A 19,674-nucleotide genomic window follows, 5' to 3' on the forward strand; every position below is an offset into this window, starting at 1 on the left:
GCCACGGCCCGCGCGACACACAACCCCCCCACGGCGGGCCAGCGCCGGCGCGCTTTACGGCAGCGCCCGGGAGGCGGGAGCACGTGGCGGCGCCATGAGGAGACCGAGTGAGGGGCGGGAAGGGGCACCGGGAATGGGCACCGGGCACCGGGAACAGCGCCAGACGGCGCCCTAGGGGCGGGGGGGCGGGGGAGGGAGGTGGCGCGGCACCGCGGGGCCGCCCCCGGCCGAGCGAGCGACAGGGGCCCAGGGCGGGGGAATGGGACAGCAGAGCTGGAGGGAACGGCGGGGGTATGGGGCACCGGGAGAGGGGAATCGGACACCGGGATTGCGGAATCGAACATGGGGCTGGAGGGAATGGCGGGGGATGCGAGCACCGGAGCTCGGCCGTGTCCCCGGGCGGGCGGGGTGTGTGTGTCGGTACACGGCGATCCCGGTTCCCGGCGATCCCGGTTCCCGGCGATCCCGGTACACGGCGATCCCGGTACCCGGTGATCCCGGTACCCGGCGCTCCCGGTACACGGTGATCCCGGTGCGTTGCAGAGCTGAGGAAGGCGAGCAAGAGGCTGAGCTGCCACAAGCGCTACAAGATCCAGAAGAAGGTGAGTCCCGACGGTGCGGGGTAGGGGAACGGAGGGGGGTCTGCTGCAAATTAAAACTCCATGTTAACTAGTTTAACGCTAAAAGCATTTTTATAGAACATTGAAAGCATTTTTCTGGTGTTATTTTAGAAATATGTTGCGCGTGTACATGTACACATTAAGGGTATTATATTGCATGTTGAAGAGTCTGGGCTTCAGTGAGGAATTTGTTTTCCAGTGTAGGTTTTTTATATCTTTATGTTTTACATTGTTTTTCGCTGGTGCATTGAAGTGTAGCTTTACGATGACACATTATGCAGTCAAACCACCTCGGGCAGGTCAGAAATGCGCTGGTCTTTACTCTTTAAGTTTGGGGGGGGGGGCCTTAAAATGAGCAAGTGTTCTTGTTCCTGTCTCCAGATCAGAGAACACCACCGAAAGGTCAGGAAGGAGGCCAAGAAACGTGGGCGCAAAAAGCCCAAGAAAGATCCCGGAGTTCCCAGCACTGCACCGTTCAAGGAAGAGCTTCTACGGGAGGCAGAGCAAAGAAAGCAGAGGGTAAAATACAGCTTGTGGCAAAGAGGACAAGAACTGAGACCATTCCTGCCTTCAAGGAAGCTTTGTGTGTGCACCAGAGGTGCAGTTGTGGTAGACTGTAGGTGGTCCTGGTAGACACATACTTTGGAAAAATAATATCTTTATTTCCAGGATTGTACAGTGTGCAACAGTTGGCTCTTTTATTTTTAACCTTCTTTTTCTCGCTGTACGTATTAACATGCTGGAAGAGTCATTTTTAATGTGCTCCAAATTGCTTGCAATGGTAAGATGCATGGATGTGCTAAAAATTAGATCTTGGCACGATGTGATTATAAAGAAAATAAGGATCTGCTGTCTGCAGTGTGGAGTAATGTGGCATGGGAGCAGCACAGTTGTAGTGGTTGCTGCACAATTGTTATTTTGGGGTCAGGCTAATGGCTGGTTGCCTCTGGTTTTGAGGCAGTTGAAGGCAACAGTACTCTTTTCAGGGTAGGATGCAAAAAAACGTGTCCCAGTGTCACTTGGACAGCCAGGACTTCTAATTGACCTGTCTCAGGAACTTGGGTCAGACATAGGGAAATGGGGAGAAAGAACAGTCTTCCTTACCACCTTCAAAAATGTTTTATCTGGCTTGGATTTTGTTTGCAATCAGCTTGAAGAACTGAAACAAAAGCAGAAGCTCAACAGACAGAAAGAACATGAAAAGAAGAGGAAGCTGGAAGCTAAAAAGAAGGCAGAAGCTAAAAAGAAGGGAAAGGTAGGTGTCCTGTATGATTTTGATTCTGTGAAGCTTATAAAAGTCACCCTGAAAGTGCACCTTCTCAAGCAGGATGTTACATGTTACATTTTCATGCTGTATACGCACACAAGTACTTACTCTAATTCTTATTTAAATAATTCGCTTTTGTTTTTATTTGCCTTCAGGAATCCTCTGGCAAATCTAAAGGAAAGACTAAAAAACCTGTGAATAAAAATTCAAAGAAATCATTCTGCAGGGAGCTCAACAAGGTGAAGTGCTTCAGCTATCTTTATACAATTTGCTGAGAGTCAGCAATGAGACCACTTGTTATTTTCCTTTCTTTGGCATTACTGTGCAGCTGCTGGAGAGTATAAAGGTTGTCTGTGATAAACATCAACACTTACGGGATTTTACAATTTACTGTGTTTAGAACACAGTAACTTTTGTTGTCATCTGGTGTGTGATGCCTTATTTGAGAGTCTTGTCTTGTTTCTAACCCAGGTGCTTGAGGCCTCAGATGTGGTTCTGGAGGTTTTAGATGCGAGAGATCCGATGGGCTGCCGGTGTCCTCAGCTGGAGCAAGCTGTCCTTTGCTCTGGAGGAAACAAAAAGCTGCTGTTGGTTCTGAACAAAATTGGTAAGGAACACAGGTTTTCTCCAAGTGTTACTTGGTCACTGTGTGGTTCTGTGGTAGGTGAGCTATGAAGAAGATTTTAAAGGAATCTGAGATTCCATTGAAGACATTTGTTCCAACTCTGAGCTCACTAAAAAAAGCTGGAAATTATTGACTTACCAACAGCTAAAAAAACAGAAAATAAAATAGCAAGAGCAAAGGGAACTTTGTATTAGAGTAGTCCTTGCAGGGATCATGGGATAATCGTTCACAGAGCATCACTCTGTATCATATACAGTCTTTTAGCAAGACCCCAGCCTTAAAAACCTAATACAGGGGCCAAAAATGTAATTGGGATGTGTTCTGCTTAAGGCAGAAAAAGGAGACACTGGGTGCCTTTGGGGAACGTACCTGGTACTTTAGTAGCATTTTCAGCCAAACATTATTTGTCATAAAGGAACGTCCTAAATGGACAAAATGTGGCCTGATTTCTAATTCCACATCAGGTTTCCTACACACAGTGATATTTAAGATCCACAAGAGTGAAAGAACTCCTCTTTTTTCCAGATTTAGTGCCAAAGGACAACTTAGAGAAATGGTTGAATTATTTGAAGAAGGAGCTTCCAACAGTTGCTTTTAAATCAGCAACGTTGATGAAGGGCAAGACTATGGTAAGAGCACTGCAGGCTGTCTCATGAGTGAGTCGTGTGTTTGCAATCATGCATGTTGAAGCATGTTGAGGAACAGGAACTCTTTCTTTAAAATTCCTTTTCCCCTTGTTTGATTACACTGCTGTGACTGATGGATATGCCTTTACACTTCAGCTGAGCTTTGCAGTACAGTGTGGGGGGGTTCTTGCCACTGAAATTACAGTAGATTGATAAATCTAGATCAATAAACAGAATATACATATTTTATCTTCCTAAATAGCTCCTGACCATGGGGTTTTTTGCCTTTGAATCCTGTAGCAGGAACAGGTCACAAAAAGACGTGCACGTGTTGATTTATCAGAGCCCTCTCAGCGTTTTGGAACCAAATGCCTTTTGAAACTTCTTCAAGAGCACGGCAAGACTCAAAACAAAGCCATTCAGGTTGGGGTAGTAGGTGAGTGGTTTTGGACAGACAGGAGGAGTTTCCTTCTCTTCCCATAAAGCTTTGGGGTCCTGTGTTACAAACTGGGTGAAACTGCTAACACAGGGTTTGCTAAGGGGCTTTCTAGTCATTGTGTCAGTGTGAGAAATGAGGATACACACTTTGTCTTACTTCTGTAGTGAAGACTTCAGATCCAACTCTGATCTCACACTGATGATGCACCTTAGCAAAGACACTTGGAAGACGGAGTTTTGATCAGTGTTATTTAACTTACAAGGATTTATGTGATTTCCTTCAGGTTTCCCTAACGTGGGAAAGAGCAGCATAATCAACAGTCTCAAAGGAGCACGTGCTTGCAATGTTAGCACAGCAAGAGGTGTTACCAAGTAAGTTGAGTGTGATAAAAGCTGTTCCTTTCTCTGTTTGTTGTGTTCCACTTACCTTGAGTTTTATTTGTGTACAGCTTCCATCCATTGGGTGCAAAATATGCACTTGTGTGCAGTTTTAAATGCACACTTCAGTTTGCAAGATGAAAGATGTTGTTCTGTGTGATGGAAGCTCTCACCAGAGGATACGTTGTATAAACTTACTTTTTGTAGGTTTAGATTTCTGTCCTGCACAAAGCACATGATGACAAAACACTGCAGCTGAGTCTGTATGAAGTCCATTCAATCCAACACTGAGCTTTGTGTCTTACATCCCTCCCCATCACCACTCCTTCACTGATTATCCACTCACGGTGCATTTCTCTCTGAACAGGTCCATGCAAATTGTGCACATTGATAAGCAGACAAAGATGTTGGACAGTCCAAGTATAATTGCAGATCCTTCCAACAGTGCCCTGGCTCTGGCCTTGAGAAGTATCATAGACACTGAAGAAGCAAGCTCAGCAGATGTGCTTGAAGCAGTAAATGCCATTATAAATAACTGCAGTAAGCAGCAGGTGAGCTCCATCTTTTTCCACATCTCTCACTGCATTTCACTTCTCTGTAGGTTTCTTAGGCCCAATAATGAAAGCTCCTTTCACTTCAGCTAATTCTGGTAGTTTCTGCACTGCTTTCTTCTAACCATGCAGAGTAGCAGTGCTAAGTGTGATCCTTCATCCTTACCAAGAGAAGGCAGAACAGCATGCTGTGATCTTGACAGCCAGAGTGTTATCCCAGTAATGTTTCTGATTTTTAAACAAACCTGCTTTTAAGATCTCATCACAGTATCACAGAGTGAAAAATGATGATATTCTTTCTGTATCCTATTGTTACAGTGAAGACCTCAGATCCAACTCTGATTTCACTCAAATTAACCTAAGCCTAATTCCCATTCAGTGACTGTTTTCACAGACCAGTGCTCTGTCTCTGTACACCCACTAGTCTGGGTGAATGCAAAGGAGTTTGTTGGTGAAGAAGGCGTTTTGTTTTGTAATGTTTACTCCCATATGCAAGAGAAAAACAGCTCTTCACACTCTGGTTTGTCCTCATTGTAATGCAATTTGATTTGCTCTTTTATTCCTAAAACTAAGAGAAAGGTGGGTCTCTCTGAATAGGCCATTTTCTTTTGCCCTAGGTAATGATGCGCTACAATATGCCAGATTTCAGGAACCCTGAGGAGTTTTTATCTTTACTTGCTCAGAAGAGGGGCATGCTGAAAAAGGGAGGTGTTCCTGATGTAGAAAATGTAGCTAAATTAGTGCTCTGTGACTGGACAGGGTATGTATGCTGTGAACTTTGCTCTGTGCTGCTCACCTTTTTCATGTTGTTAATCGAGCACAGCAGAAACTCCAAGTCATGCAAAGCACTTCGAAAGGAGAGCCTTTCCTTTTTTCCATTTTTTCCCTTGATTTCTCACATTTTACTTTGGTAAAGAGCTGGATTGGCCAACAGAGTTAGGGAATGCCATCCATGGATAATTTTCTAAAGTTGTGAGGGATACATGACAAAAGTCAAAGCCTGTTGCACATTACTCCATAGCCAGTTTGCTGACTTATGCTGTAACTCTCTTAGGGAAATTCGCCTTCCTCTCAAATACCAAGTCCATGTAGTTCTCTTCTACACAGGAAAGGATGTGGCAAATCTTCTGTGGAAATTTATGGTGATTCCTGTATTGTGAGGGTGGGAACAAATGTAACTCAGAATCAGTAATTGACTGTGATTTTTTCTCTTGGACAAGTTGTTCAGCAGCTTTTACAGCTCATGATTATACAGGCAGGTGATTTGTGGTGACAATGTATGCCACTTCTTTTCCCTTTCAGGAGTGGGCAATCCACTTAATACTGTTGACAGCAGAGTCAAATTTAAATAGCTATTAAACTGCTATAAACAGCTAATAGTACATGAGTATTTAGGTTGTGAAGTTTCACAGTTTTGTGCTCTGGGTTTTATTTTTAAATACAGTGATTTAACTATGTTATCTTTAGTTAGTTTTTAATGCTGATTTTAATTTCCCAGAGGCAAAATAAGCTACCACTCAGAACCTCCAGGATCTCAGACACCACCACCATATCTTACAGAACAAAAAATAGCTGAAATGCAGGAGGGCTTTAATTTAAAGAACTTAGAAGAAGAAAACAGCAACACTGTTCAAGGTAGGACTGTTACTGTGATACACTACCATTAAGCATAGAATGGTTTGGGTTGGAAGGGACTTTAAAGATCATCTCACTCCAACCCCCCTGCCATGGGCAGGGGCACTTCCCACTAGACCAGGCTGCTCAGAGCCCCATCCAACCTGGCCTTGAACACTTCTAGGGATGGGGAAGCCACAGCTTTTCTGGGCAACCTGTGCCAGTGCCTCACCATCCTCACAGGAAAGATATTTTTCCTAATATCTAATCTAAACTTACTTAGGTAAACTTAGCTATACTCAAATCCAAGATTTTCAGCTCCTAGCAGTCTCAGAATTGTCCTTTGTTCTGCCTGCCTATGTGGGAGTGCTATGGCAGGGAGGGGGCAAGACTAAAATGTGTCCTCTCAGGGTTGGCATTACACCTGGTGCTGTCTGACTGGGACTTAACAGACACTTACTATGTCTTTGCCAGCTTTAAAATACCCCACTCCAGCAAGCAGCATTATTTTCCAGTCAGCTGGTATGGCAAATGGGACAATAGAGGAAAGTAAAGTGATAGAGGAAGGATCAAAGTGGAAAAACATGGAAAGAACCGAGGAGGAGGAAGAAGAAGAAGAAGAGGAGGAGGAAGAGGAAGAAGAAGAGGAGGGATTTACAGAAGGTGATGATGATGATGATGATGTGGAAGAAGATGAAGAAGAAAATGATGTCAAAGAGGTAAATTAAGGTTTCTACCTGTTTAGATCTTGACACCAAGAACCCAGTCAGTGTCTTGCTGTGAAGTGAGGCACTGGAGACACTGGTTGTAATCAAAAAGCCTTTCTCCTCCAGGTAAGAGTTGGGCTGTTTTCCTTAGTTAAGGACACAACATTGTTCCAAGTCAGTTGCCTGAGCAGTGTGTTTCTAACCAACTGTACAAGGGGACACCCACATCATCCTCAGGGCCTGTTGGGTTTTATTTGCATGGGACATTTCATTAGTGATGTTTGAATAACACACCTCTGATGTCTCTGACTTGTAGGAAAGCAAAGTTCAGGTCACCAGGAAAGCAAAGCTTGGAAAACAACAAGCAAACCCTACAAATTCAGAGGAGCAGATGGCAGGTCTGTATTAAGAACTCTGGTTTCAAGGAGGGTCTCTAGTACTCCAGCACTTGCACTGGTTTCACTAACACATGATTTTCTCTTCTCAGAAGGTGAACATTCCACTTGCCTGTCCTTCAGCTTAGATAAGCCAGCAGAGGAAGATGATGCCTATGATTTTAATACAGACTATGTGTAGCAATCAGGTGTGATGGCACTGTTTGGACACTCTTACTACTGGCCTTCAGAACAGCCCTGAAGACTTGAGTTGCAGCAGAAGTGGAGGAATGCTGCACACCAGAGCTGCTGCAAAGACTCACAATTATTGCTGCATCAAATAATGTATATAGTAGTGCATATCCCTTGATGGTTCCAGATTTTATACAGTCTGGGAAACTGCCTGTTATTCAGCTTTAAGTTGTAAAGTTTATTTCCTGTAATAAATCCTATTTAAAAAAATTCCTAATATGCCAAGTCAGTCTGTTCACTTTGTCTTATAAAAAGATGTTTCAAAAGGATAAATGGTTTGTCCTTTTCACTGCAAAACAGTGGTAAATCTTTAATTCTAGTCATGTTCAAGCAATTCAATTTCAAGATAAGTTTTCATTCCTGCATCAAATTTAATTGCTTTTCCTAGAGGATTACAAGAACTGTATCCCTAGAGCCTGACTTCAGACAGTAACTTTTCAGTGTATTTTTGCAAAACTTGTAAAACTTTAATAAGTAAAAAGTGGCTAAAAAATGGTCCTTATTTGAGCTAGACATAAGGTATTTTAATCTGTTCTGGACCTTCACAGGGAAAAGTAACAGATTACATTAGTAACCCTCCTTCACTGGGGAACAAGGTGCTTGTTCTTACAGTGCTCTTGAACAAAAGAGTTATTTCCTGGTGACACCTGTCATGTCTGGCCAAGAACTTTTAAATATAAAGCAAAACACGGCCCTGTGCAGTCAGGGTGTGTTACTGTGCTCAGCCTGTAGCAGAACTGGGATTGCTACAGAGAATTACCAAGAGGCCCTACAGCTGCTCCAAGAATTAAACATTTAGAATAAATGCCTCATATTGAGCATCTTCATCCTATGAATCTGTTTTCTTCCTATTAGGTCTGATTTCTGTGTTCTTTAGGGAAAACAAACCTATCTGTTAAAGGTATCCTGAGGGGCATAGTCCTCATAAGGCAGCTCAAAAAGGTGTCAAGTGTAGACACAAACAGATGGAGTTTCTTTAAGCCTGCTCAAACACAGCCTGCTCATCTGAATTAACTTGGTGCCAGCTGATCCAGTACAATCTTTCAAAGTTTGGTAAGTGAACTTATTACTGCTTCAAGGACAAGAATTTTTCATCAAAACCCAGCAAAAGAAACAAAAGGGAACAAACCAGATCAACATCCACGACAGGCAGCGACTGCAATGAGACAAGCAGTTTGAAATCCTTTTAAATGACAAAGCAGAATTAAAACCATACTCGTAGTCATGAAGGAGCCCTTGTCCTGTATCTGAGACCATGCAGCATTCAGCTGTCATTGCATGAACACAAAGCCTTTTGTCTAAACATCTTCCACAGAGAACTGTTCACAAGCAGTGTCAACTTCAGTTCTAACCTCTGTTAAAGGGAACAGTTGGCACAATAACTGCTGGGATAGATCAGCTAATAACAACTACTACCCAAACTTCACAGCACAGCTATAAAAAAACAAAACAACTTACCTGTAGCAGGGACGATGGGCAGCCATTTACCCGAGGCTTGAGTCAACATGTTACAATTAGCTTTATTTTTGAACAAGGTTTCATCCACCACTTTACAAAACATGTTTTAGTGTTCACTGGCAGTTAAAACCACTTTGCATAGTGAAATAAAACTTGAAGAATTCATCTTTCACAAAAGATTCAATTTTGTAGAATTCTGCAAGAAAGACTTACACAGAAATGGTTGGGAGTTTTCATGCATGAAAGGGTTTTGAGGGAACTATTTCACAGAATAACAAAACAAAGCAACAAAAAACAAATCCAGAACCCAAGCAACTCTTAATTACAGTACATTGATGTGCAACATTTGCGTGGTGCAAGCACCAAATGAATTTGTATCTTGTTCTTAGAAACGTTTCTGTAACTGATAAAATGATCCTCTGCTACAAGACTCATAGTAAAGAGCAGAAGAACACGACTGAAATGATCTAAACAAAAGTGCCTGTTTGTGGAGATCCTCCCTCGCTTTCTGTAGTGCTGCTGGAGCAGCACCTTCTGTCATGCAGGTGACATGAGCCTCCTTTGGACCTGTGCATTTCAGAACTGCACCTGAACAAGTGCATCACCTTGTGCTCCAGAAGGCAAGGATGGCTCTGTAATACATGTTGGCTAAAAAAAGAAATGTTCTGCTTGGCTCCAAAAGTTTCCTGAGAAAGCACCATCAGTTACCAACACTGGCCCTACTTTGCTTCATAGGCTTCCGAGTGTCTGCGGATCAGGTTGAACTTGCCTGTAGGGTCAGGGACGTACCACTTCTCCCAGACTTCAGCATAGGAAGCTGTTCTTCCCCAAGGCTTGAAATGTCCATTCCAATGGAGCAGCTTGGCAGCTTTCACAAACTGAGGAGAGTACCTTTTTCCAGCACTAGACCCTTTTATTGAAAAAGCAGCGTTAGTGCCTGAAATAAAGGCAGCAGGAACACCAACATGCAAAATGTTAACTTCAAAACAAAGGATTTAACAAAGGAAATCTTTTCATTTATGGAAAAAGGAGGGGATATGGGAGGCAGATGCAAGGGCAAAGTGAAAAACAAATCAGGTGCAACTGAATGCCACTTTAAGCTCTCTTAGTATTTATTTTAATGCACTGCCTTAACTTCCAAGTTCATTAAAACCCCCTTAACACCTAGATGTGTTCAGCAGCCTATTTACTGTTCATCAGAAACCAAACCTAAAAAAGCTTTCCCAGCACTGGGGTTTCATGAGTAGCAGAACAGATATGAATGTCTGTTCTTCTTAACAGTCTTGGAAGAAACACCTCAAATCACTTCAGATACAACATATATGTGGAAAATTAGAAGTATTTTGTGAGTAAGTCAAATCAAGAACTACCTCTCAGTAGTTCAAAGAAGACCATGAAGGCTCAGGCCCACAAGGCCCAAGAAGATATTGCAAAGCTGTGTTTCTTAAAGAACAAGGGACAGAATAGGGGAATAAGAGATCCATTTGCTGCCTCATCAACCAGGTGTCCAGCTACAGGCCTGGAAAACCACACTGGGGAAATGGCATCACAGATGTTTTGTACATACCGAGATGTCGGACGTTCCACATGGGATCAATACTGGAATGTTGCTTGTAAAATACAATTAGCAGTGGAGGTGTTGTGATGCTGCCAGCCAGAGTCTTACTGTAAAGTTCCTCTCTGGAAGAGAAGATGAAAAGAAGTTGGGAGAGGATGCTGGTGTGGCCCTAAATCAGTTGACTTTTCAGTTGCAGCAGCGTGACAGGAACCCAGAGATAGATACACACACAGCCCTTCCTACAACAAATGCCACCAGCACGACCCCAGCCCTGTCACCCCAGCTTGGGGTACTTACATGACATTAAGTGCCATCCACTTCTCCAGTTGCTTAGTGATGTTCTGTAATTTCCATTCCGTCAAATTGGCAACGAAAACTCCTGGATTGAAAGAACAGGTGTTGGCTTTCATGGCGAGCTTTCGGATGGTTTCTTTTTTGTAATCTAGAAAGCCGATGTAATTGTACTGGGGGGGAAAAAGAGAGTAGAAATTAGCTTAAAATATGGTGGAATTCCTATTTAAAGAAAAATTCTGCACAACTCACAACAGACAGGCATAAATTGAAGTTGTTAAAGCAAATATCCCTTCCTTTAAAATAAGAAAAAAAAAAGCTCTTACATATAGTATATATATAGTAGTGTATATAATCATATTTTGGAAATATGATTATATACACTACATATTTTAAGGAATGCTGCATGGTCTTAATACTACCATATTATTAATATGGTATGTACCAGTCTCAGAAAAAGCACTTTTTAAACATTCACAAATGAAAAATTCTCCCTCTGATGTTGTAACACCTCTTGCTGTTCCATGCTAGAAATTGCCCTCATTGTACAGCACAGCAAAAATTCAAAGTGCATTTACTGTGCCTAAACAGAAACTGCAGGTGCTACTTGTAACACAAAGATCAGTATACATTGGTTTGGGTAGGGACAGTCACATCTTTAGGTTCACAGCATTTAGAACATTCCCAAATGCCTGGGATCTGTGGTATTGTTCCCACTGGATCAGAATAAAACTAACCTGATTGCCTGCTCCACGGACAGCAACTTTGCTAGTGGTTGAGTCACAGTCATCTGAAAATGCAGCTGCATGTCCAGGTTTCAATGGAGTGTTGTAAAGCTCAAGAATATCATCTGGAAAATGGAAGTAGGCAGAGAAAAATCAAAAGCAATCCTGACTAAGTGCCAAGTTACGCTTTGTTCAGGCCACTGCTACAGCAGATGAAACCATTCAGTTTAACCCAACTCATTCATATTTACAAAGTTTGGACATCTTTCCTCGAAGTGTTTTGGGCTCTGAGAGATGGGATACTGCCCTCAGCATAAGGCCAGTGGCAGCTAACAAAGGTGCCATACCTTGCACTATTACATCATCATCCACATAGATGACCTTCTCTGCGTGAGGTACCAAGCTGGGCAAGTAGAATCTTGCAAAGGTTAACTGTGAGAACAAGAAAGCGAGAGAAGTGAAGAATTAAATGAAAATTTGTCCAAATAAATGTGAAATGGATTGATTCTCCTGCACTTATCTATGGCACTAATGTCCAAGACAACTTCTATAAAGGAAATAAAATAGGCAGCAATATCCTACAAGTCATTTAAAATAAACAAGTTCCATCAATTCCTGGTTTCCTATGAATTTACGTATTGATAAACTAACTTTAAAATTTGTCTGTATTAGGATTTCTTATTTCTCCACATGTATCTGTAGTATCTCCAAAGTGTTGGTACTGTGTTTCACTGTAGCTAGCAGCAAAAAATGATACTAAGCATGTATATGTAGACATTCAAATGCATCTCTCACTAGCTGGAAATTTATTTTTACTGAGATTTAGGAATTTTATTATAAAAGACTCCTGTGCTAACAGATGTGGTTTTGATATCTAGTTGTGTTAAAAGCCAACATCAAAATATATTGCTATTAACTAATAATTGCAAAAAGTAATCAACAGCATCCTCACTGGTTTGAAGGTGTCTGCTTTTTGGGGATCCACTTGTACTTTCCCTTCTAAGACACGAGGGTCAAAATCCAAAATTCGGTATCTCATGTTTTTCAGAGCAGTGCCACTTAGCCACAGCCTGCAAACAGGGGAAAGGCACAGATCTTGTTAATGAGACAAAAATCAAATGAAAAGCAAGAGATCTGACTGACAGCGGCCCAGATCTTGATGTGCCCACTCACTTCCCTACCCACAAACACATATCTGGGATGTCATCTATGGCTGAGGCCAGTGGTGTCCTGTGTGGCTGCAGGGACATGCCCAGTGCCAGCACACTGCTCACCTGGGACACGTGAAAGGTATGAGCTTGCCTCTTGTTTTATTAGAAATACACAGTCCTGTTATCACAGGTCCTTCACAAAAAACATCAGCGTGGACAGAGGTGGGTAAAAATAAAAGGATCAAAGAACAATCTATGAAAATGGAGAAACCTGACTGACAGTATTTGAATTGCTTGATGAAATGTATAAGTAACATCAACAACCCTTCCACCAACAAACACCAACCCCACTGGTTGGATATAACCCTGTTGGAAAAGATGGCTCTTTTCCATCCCTGAAACTTCTCCAGAAGGAATAGCTGTAGGACTCCCCACAGCAGCCTTGCCAAAAAGCTGCAATAAGCAGCAGCAGGCAGGACTGCAAGTCAGAGGAGAGCAGCTCCGGGGAAAGGCAGCTCTCTTCTCAGAGATACTGAAGTTTACAGTGTTGTGGGAATCCAGTGAAAAGATCATTACCTCAAGTGATCCACTGTATCATTCAGAGTAACAATATGGAAAACCACGTTGGATCTGGTGTGATGGTAAATGCTGTTCATGGCTGCAATTGCACCCCCAAGCCTCTCATCTGACGCTGCAATAACCACAGAAATCTCCTTATCATTCCTCTCATCTATCAGCCTCTGGGGAGCTGCAGGAATGAAATCTATAGGCTGAAGTCCTAAGGGACTTGAATCTGTGGAGTACAAATGGCATCACATACTTGTTTTTATTATTACACATTATTATAACCGCACTAGAATTCCCAACACCTTCAGTTATTTCTGCTATGCAAGCACTTGGATGTCTCAGCAGGACCACAGCCTGCCAGCATCAAACACTGAAAACAGAGCACCTGCTTTTGAGAATCTGAGATGTTAATGAATAGAAGAACATCACAACTACAAAAAACTACCCACATTTAGCCACACATATTCACACACAGCACAAGGAACTAAAATAAGGCTGAGCTACAGTGGGTCCCCTCCCACTTACCCAAACCACTCTCTGGTCAGAGCATGTGCTTTCCCACCAATCTTAAAAAGAACAACATTTTTTTCAAAATTAAAATAAAACCCAACATACCTGATAACTCCCGTTTCAAGAAGTCACTGAGGCTTAGGAAGTTATGATGAAGAACTAGCAAAAATATTACAACAGCCACAATAAGGATGGAAATGTTCACTGAAAATTTCGAAGAAAAAAGTTCATCAGCATAAGCAGAGAAAAAGAAATTCAGATACTTTAAAAAAAATTAGATACACACACATATACACATACCTTTCCTTAATGTCATTTTTCTATTGTTTTATTCATGAGCATAAGGTTCCTGAAAACCTGCAAGAAAAAAATACAGCAGTCACTTCCTACTTCCAGTGTATGACTACACGAGACACAGGCACCATCACCAGGAGTGTCAGAACAGTTTCTGAATGCAGTGACCATGTCCTTCTCTAAAAAAAGATAAAGCTATGCCACATTTTAATAACTGAGTGTGGTACCTCAGTACATACATAGCTACAATCCTAGAATGGCTTGCATTGAAAGGGACATTAAAGCTCGTCTCATTCCAACCCCCTGCCATGGGCAGGGACACCTTCCACTAGACCACATTCCTCCAAGCCCTGCCTAACCTGAACCTGGAACACTTCCAAGGATGGGGCAGCCACAGCTTCTCTGGGCAACCTGTGCCAGGGCCTCACCACCCACACAGCCAAGAATTCCTTCCCAATATCCCCTCTAACCCTGCTCTCTGTCAGTTTAAAGCCATTCTCCTTTGTCCTGTCACTCCACACCCCTGTCCAAAGTCCCTCTCCAGCTCTCCTGGAGCCCCTTTAGGCACTGGAAGGGGGTCTCAGGTCTCCCCAGAGCCTTCTCTTCTCCAGGTGAACAACCCCCACTCTCCCAGCCCTCAGAGCATCTTTATGGCCCTACTCTGGATCTGCTCCAACAGGTCCAAATCCTTCTTATGTTGGGGACTCCCCCCACATACAATGACTTATCTAAAGAAGAACTTGGAGGTAAAAAGGAGACATACAGATATTGCCACTTCCTTCACTGACAGAAAAAAACCCGCCAAACTCCTTCCACCACTCAGAATGATCTGAAAAGATCTGGAAAATTAGTGGGGTTTCTTTACTGTTGAAACAATTTATTTAACTATCTGAACTGGAAGGATTTAAACAATAAGATAAATCATTATACGTTTCCTTCCGTGCTTAACCAACTGCAAGATTCTGGCAGGACGCTGGTTTATAAGATTTTAACAAACAGCACTTTCCAAACCATGAGAGTCTCTACATAGAATATAACAGAATATCAGCTAGAGCGTTGTCACACAAAAAAAAAAAAAAAAAACACAAAAGCAGGCAAGAAGGTATTACCATTATGTTATAGAAGGGGGTAAAAACACAACACTGATACAATTTTGGTAAGAAATTCAAACTTGTTCATTATTCAAGGGAAAAGGAGACTACGAAATCAGAACAAGAGCTGCGTATCCCGGAGCGTGAAAGAGCTCTCAAATAACACATAGAAAGCACTGCAACAACATGCAAAATTCCAGAAACGGTGACAGACTTGTGAAATCTCCCTATTAAAACACCCCAGGCTGCGCTGTGACCATTCCATGTGTCAGACCCAACCACCTTCTCTCGCTGCTGCATTTCTCCCCCAGAGTAGATGCATTTGCGGAGCACAACGAAGCCCAGCCGGGAGCCCTGTCCTCCAGCACCCCCGCACCGCTGGCACGGGGCGGGACACAGGGCTTTGCTTACAGAGCACAACGCCACGTCTCGCTGGGGAACGAAGCACTTTGCGGACACAGCCCGTGCCTTTGAGCGGCGGCTGAGGGAACCGGGGGTGTTCAGCCTGGAGAGGAGGCGGCTCAGGGGAGACCTCATCACTCTCTACAACTCCCTGACAGGAGGGTGTAACCAGATGGGGGTCGGGCTCTTCTCCAGGTAACCAGCGATAGGACAAGAAGGCACAGTCTTAAGCTGCACCAGGGGAGGTTTAGGTTGGACATTAGGAAGAAGTTCTTCACAGAGAGAGTGATCAGACATTGGAATCAGCTGTCCAGGGAGGTCGTACAGTCACCGTCTCTGGAGGTGTTTAAGGAGAGACTGGACATGGCACTCAGCGCCGTGGTTTAGTAGACGAGGCGGTGTCAGGTCAAAGGTTGGACTCGACGATCTCAGAGGAAACCCCGGTTGAATCTGTGAATGTGACACGCGGCAGCCGGGGCTGGAGGCACCGACAGAGCGACTCCCCGCAGGGCACGGTCCGAGCCCGCACAGCCCGCAGTGAAACACGCACCGCGCGGGGCCCGCGCTGCCCGCACCCGCTCCCCGGGCCCCTGGGCGGGCACAGCCGCGGCTCCCTCGCCCCCTCACGGGCCGCCCGCCCGCGCCGCCACCGCGGCACCCCCAGAGCCGTGGTTGTGCCCGCCCGGCCGCCGCCAGCCGCGCCCCCCGCGCTGCCGCACCTGCCGGGGAAGGCGCCTCCGCCGCGGGCCTGCGGGGCCGAGCCGCCGGTGCCGAGGAGACGCGGCCGGGCGAGGGCGGGGAAGGGACTGGGACGGGGAGCGCGCGCGGAGCAGCCCCGCGGCGGCGGCGATGGCCGAGGCGGGAGGCGGCACCGGGGCCGGCGGGGCTCGGGGCGGGGCGGCCGGGGCGTGTTTCCGGCCAGCTCAGCAGCCGCCTTCCGCTGCCGCCGCGCCGAGCGCCGCCGCCGAGCCCCCGGTCCCCACCTCGCCGGGCATCGCGGGCAGCAGCGCCCTGACGAGCAGCAGCGGGAGGAGGCCGCAGAGGCGCCGCCGCCATGCTGAGCGTGTTCCGCTCCATCCCCACGCAGATGGTGGGTAGGGCCCGCCGGGCCGCGGCACCGGGGGACTGCGGGGAGGGATGTCCCCTGTGGGGTTGGGTGTCCCCTGCATCCCCCGCGGGATTGGTACCTGCGTGCGAGGCACGTAAGAGCTGCAGGGTGAATCCGTATAATTCCGGTTTATGAGCTGGGAAGCGGAAATTTAACGTGCTCTAATGCAGAGCTGTGCAGGGGACATCCCTCCGTGCTTTCCCGCCTGGGCTATAGACAGAAGGCAACGCGTGCTCGCTGAGAGCCAGGTTTTCTAAAGTCATGCAAACTCTGGAGATCACCCAGTCCAACCCCCCTGCCCAGGCAGAGGCACCTGGAGCAGGTGACACAGGAACAAGGCCAGATGGGTTTGGAATGTCTCCAGAGAGGGACACTCCACACCCTCCCCATGCAGCCGGTTCCAGGGCTCTGCCACCCTCACTGGTACTTCCTCGTGTTGAGGTGGAACTTGTGTTTTAGTTTATGGCTGTTGCTCCTCATGCTGTCTGTGGGCACCACTGAAAGGAGTCTGGCACCATCCTCTTGGCACCCGCCCTGGAGACATTTACATGCATTAATGAGATCCCCTCTAAGTGCCACACACACTGTATCCCCCCGGGCACACACTCTGCCGTGGTGCTACAGCTTTTTCTTAGTGATGTTAAGCTGACTACAGTGATATTTTGAACTGGCATTACCTACCTTGAACAGGCAGCACTTGCTTCTGTTTCCAGGTGGTGTGGTCGAGCCTGAAGGGTAGGTGGTCCCAGACACTGTAAGAAAAGTAATTCCAGGCTGGTTTGAAAATTGAACAAAAGAGCTGAGAACCTGTGGCCAGGCTGAGTGTGGGCTCTAACCTGAAGGAGTTTAACGGGCAGGTTTATGTTTTGAATAACTGACCAAAAAGTGTCTCTTTTCACAGGACTACAAGGGCCAAAAATTAGCAGAACAGATTTTTCAAGGAATCATTCTTGTCTCTGCAGTAAGTATACTAGAACTGTGGGTGAGAACATAAAAGGAGTATTTTGTTTTCTGATTTTACAAACATTTTTTTCTGATTGTTTGGGGTCATTAAAAGCTTTAGACAAAATCAGAGGGGCTGTCATGTGTAAAAACTTTACATCTCCCCATGTTTTACTTTCATTATTGGCCAGCAATTTTGAAAAGAACGTTAGAAAGGTGGAGGAACTGTGCTTTTGAAAAACTTGTATTCTCCTGCTTCCCCTCCCAGTTTAATCATGGCATAGGAAATGTTTTTCTTCATTTAGAGTTTGATTTTTTTAATATACTTTTTTCCCAGGTAATTGGTTTTATCTATGGATACGTCACTGAACAGTTTGGATGGACTGTCTACATAGTTATGGCTGGATTTGCTTTATCATGTTTGGTAAGAATTTTTTGTCTGCAAACTAGAAAATACATGCACTATTTAACCTGGAATAATAGCTAAATTAAGAGGCTGTCAGCACAGACTAATGTTTGCTATGTAATTCAGATTGTTAATACATATTTGTACTTCCTTTGATCTGCACAAAGTGCTTTGCAGGCCAGTAAGTGCCTTTTCTGAAATGCTAGCAGGATTTTAGAGAATGCTGCAATTAAGTATTGGGTTTGAGTACATTTTTCACTTCAGTTAAATGTTACTGTTAAGTCCAGCTGACAGCATTGGTAATAGAAAGGACAGTGAGGCTTCCTGTGCAGTAGGAGCTTGTCACAAGAATTTTGCAGCTGGCCCGTGCTGCCCGAGGAGAGCGGCAAGAAGGCAGAGTATGGAATTAGAGGAGTAATTCCTTATTCATACACACGAGGTGTCCCATTCCAATTGGGGCACACTGAATCCAGTCTTACACGTGGTTCTTATGCTTTTCAAGAGTTCAGATACAACAGGATTTGACCAATCACTACTTAACTCTCACACACACACACACACACAACTGCTTTGAAAAGCCACTATAATTCTCTGGCATCACCATCCATCTGCTCCTTACTTACTTTAGCATCCCTGAGTTGCTCTGGCCAGAGTTACTGATCCATGATGCCAGGCAAGGGGAGGGTCTCATAGCAGTGTTAGGATGTGCTGGGATGCTGGTGTCACCTCGGGAGTCCCTTTTTCTTCAGGGTGGGTGCTGTCCTCCTCCTTGCAATGACCTGGGGTCATGACCACACAGTATAAACTGTAAATACATGTGCCTTTATAGCATGAAATTGTGTGAGTTTTCTTAGATAGAACAGTTAAGGATTAAGATCTTCCTAACAAGCTGTACAAAACAGCTCTTTAGCATCTCAGTGTACATGTTCTGACTCCATCCCTTGTCTCCCAGCTGACGCTCCCTCCGTGGCCCATGTACCGCCGCAACCCCCTCAAGTGGCTGCCTGTGCAGGAGTCGGGCACGGAAGACAAGAAGGCAGCAGACAGAAAGCCAAAGAGACACACTAAAAGCTAAAAATTACGGTTCTTCACACTGTTACTTTGTTAAATTTTGTTAAATGAATTTCCACTGGGAGATACTTCTTGGCTTAGTTGTTTGGTTTTTTAATTAGTGCTTTGTATCCTGCCATCCACCAAGCCCCGCAGAGAGCGTGAAGGCTCTGAAGCTGGTCTGGAGCTTCAGTGAAGTCACTGGGAACACAAGGATGGGCAAAGGGTAAAGCAAATACCTGATGAAATTCTTCTGTGCTGTATTCATCTCTCAGCCCCCTGTAAAAGATTGCTCACACAGGCAGTTAATGTATCAAACTGGCCTCTCTGATAGTTTAGACAAATTTGTTCCATGTCCTCCCTGTAGCGTTCAGTTACTGGATGTTTCCCCCACACACATTAGCTGGTACCCCTTCTTTGGCAGAATACATCATGATTATGATTCTGTGTGTCTAAACACTGTACAGTAATTTATGTAACTTACTTTTTTTCTAGTTAATATTTCGGTTTCCAGCACAAGTTGTACTGGCTTTTGCAATATCTTCTTAGCAGCAGAAACTTAAATAACTTTAGAAGGCTACTGGAGGTCACATCTCACTCAGGTATTTTAGTAAAAAGGAACACAGTGAATCAAATCAAGTCCAGTTAAGCTACTGTTATAGCATAAAA

General features: G+C 44.6%; 3 protein-coding genes and 4 non-coding genes across 8 annotated transcripts; 6 read left to right on the forward strand and 1 right to left on the reverse strand.

Moving 5' to 3' along the window:
- Positions 1–44: 44 nt before the first annotated feature.
- On the forward strand, positions 45–7,671 carry GNL3 (G protein nucleolar 3). The gene is made up of 15 exons (XM_027726980.2): positions 45–107; positions 544–602; positions 1,002–1,139; positions 1,771–1,875; positions 2,043–2,126; positions 2,359–2,494; positions 3,038–3,141; positions 3,439–3,574; positions 3,861–3,948; positions 4,322–4,505; positions 5,123–5,265; positions 6,004–6,140; positions 6,594–6,838; positions 7,143–7,224; positions 7,314–7,671. Exons 1-15 carry the CDS (start codon positions 95–97, stop codon positions 7,400–7,402), a joined length of 1,743 nt encoding a protein of 580 aa, XP_027582781.1. The 5' UTR covers positions 45–94; the 3' UTR covers positions 7,403–7,671.
- On the forward strand, positions 2,554–2,629 carry LOC113992430. Its single transcript, XR_003542247.1, has one exon. It is a non-coding gene; the product is annotated as a small nucleolar RNA SNORD19 (small nucleolar RNA).
- Positions 3,705–3,778, forward strand: LOC113992432. Its single transcript, XR_003542249.1, has one exon. It is a non-coding gene; the product is annotated as a small nucleolar RNA SNORD19 (small nucleolar RNA).
- Positions 4,178–4,255, forward strand: LOC113992440. Its single transcript, XR_003542252.1, has one exon. It is a non-coding gene; the product is annotated as a small nucleolar RNA SNORD69 (small nucleolar RNA).
- LOC113992435 lies at positions 4,785–4,860 on the forward strand. The gene has a single exon (XR_003542250.1). It is a non-coding gene; the product is annotated as a small nucleolar RNA SNORD19 (small nucleolar RNA).
- Positions 7,672–8,952: 1,281 nt separating the features above from the next.
- On the reverse strand, positions 8,953–18,658 carry GLT8D1 (glycosyltransferase 8 domain containing 1). 2 transcript variants are annotated; one of them, XM_027727002.2, is made up of 11 exons: positions 18,579–18,658; positions 17,289–17,359; positions 14,013–14,069; positions 13,818–13,916; positions 13,212–13,428; positions 12,437–12,554; positions 11,832–11,916; positions 11,497–11,609; positions 10,766–10,932; positions 10,478–10,590; positions 8,953–9,820 (listed from the first exon to the last, which is right to left on the reverse strand). In XM_027727002.2, the coding sequence occupies exons 3-11, from the start codon at positions 14,026–14,028 to the stop codon at positions 9,630–9,632; spliced, it is 1,119 nt and encodes a 372-aa protein (XP_027582803.1). In that variant the 5' UTR covers positions 14,029–14,069; positions 17,289–17,359; positions 18,579–18,658; the 3' UTR covers positions 8,953–9,629. The 2 variants fall into 2 exon arrangements, with proteins under 2 accessions (XP_027582803.1, XP_027582793.1); XM_027726992.2 differs by lacking the exons at positions 17,289–17,359; positions 18,579–18,658 and adding an exon at positions 16,219–16,338.
- Positions 16,440–19,253, forward strand: SPCS1 (signal peptidase complex subunit 1). The gene is made up of 4 exons (XM_027727044.2): positions 16,440–16,589; positions 17,509–17,568; positions 17,887–17,973; positions 18,908–19,253. The coding sequence occupies exons 1-4, from the start codon at positions 16,554–16,556 to the stop codon at positions 19,028–19,030; spliced, it is 306 nt and encodes a 101-aa protein (XP_027582845.1). The 5' UTR covers positions 16,440–16,553; the 3' UTR covers positions 19,031–19,253.
- Positions 19,254–19,674: the final 421 nt, after the last annotated feature.

This window comes from Pipra filicauda, unplaced genomic scaffold (assembly GCF_003945595.2).
Source record: "Pipra filicauda isolate LSUMZ 115617 unplaced genomic scaffold, ASM394559v2 scaffold103_size3290846_pilon, whole genome shotgun sequence".
In the NCBI taxonomy this organism is placed as follows: Eukaryota; Metazoa; Chordata; class Aves; order Passeriformes; family Pipridae; genus Pipra; species Pipra filicauda.

Bases quoted from the DNA above. Each gene is read 5' to 3' on its own strand.
- GNL3 (XM_027726980.2), top strand. The intron at 2,127-2,358 runs GTGAAGTGCTTC...TTTCTAACCCAG, and splicing joins TCTGCAGGGAGCTCAACAAG to GTGCTTGAGGCCTCAGATGT. The intron at 6,141-6,593 runs GTAGGACTGTTA...TGTCTTTGCCAG, and splicing joins AAACAGCAACACTGTTCAAG to CTTTAAAATACCCCACTCCA.
- GLT8D1 (XM_027727002.2), bottom strand. The intron at 10,933-11,496 runs GTTAGTTTTATT...TTTCCCCCCCAG, and splicing joins TCCGTGGAGCAGGCAATCAG to TACAATTACATCGGCTTTCT. The intron at 10,591-10,765 runs GTAAGTACCCCA...CTTCTCTTCCAG, and splicing joins TGGATGGCACTTAATGTCAT to AGAGGAACTTTACAGTAAGA.
- SPCS1 (XM_027727044.2), top strand. From the start codon at position 16,554: ATGCTGAGCGTGTTCCGCTCCATCCCCACGCAGATG. The intron at 16,590-17,508 runs GTGGGTAGGGCC...CTCTTTTCACAG, and splicing joins GCTCCATCCCCACGCAGATG to GACTACAAGGGCCAAAAATT. The intron at 17,569-17,886 runs GTAAGTATACTA...CTTTTTTCCCAG, and splicing joins GAATCATTCTTGTCTCTGCA to GTAATTGGTTTTATCTATGG.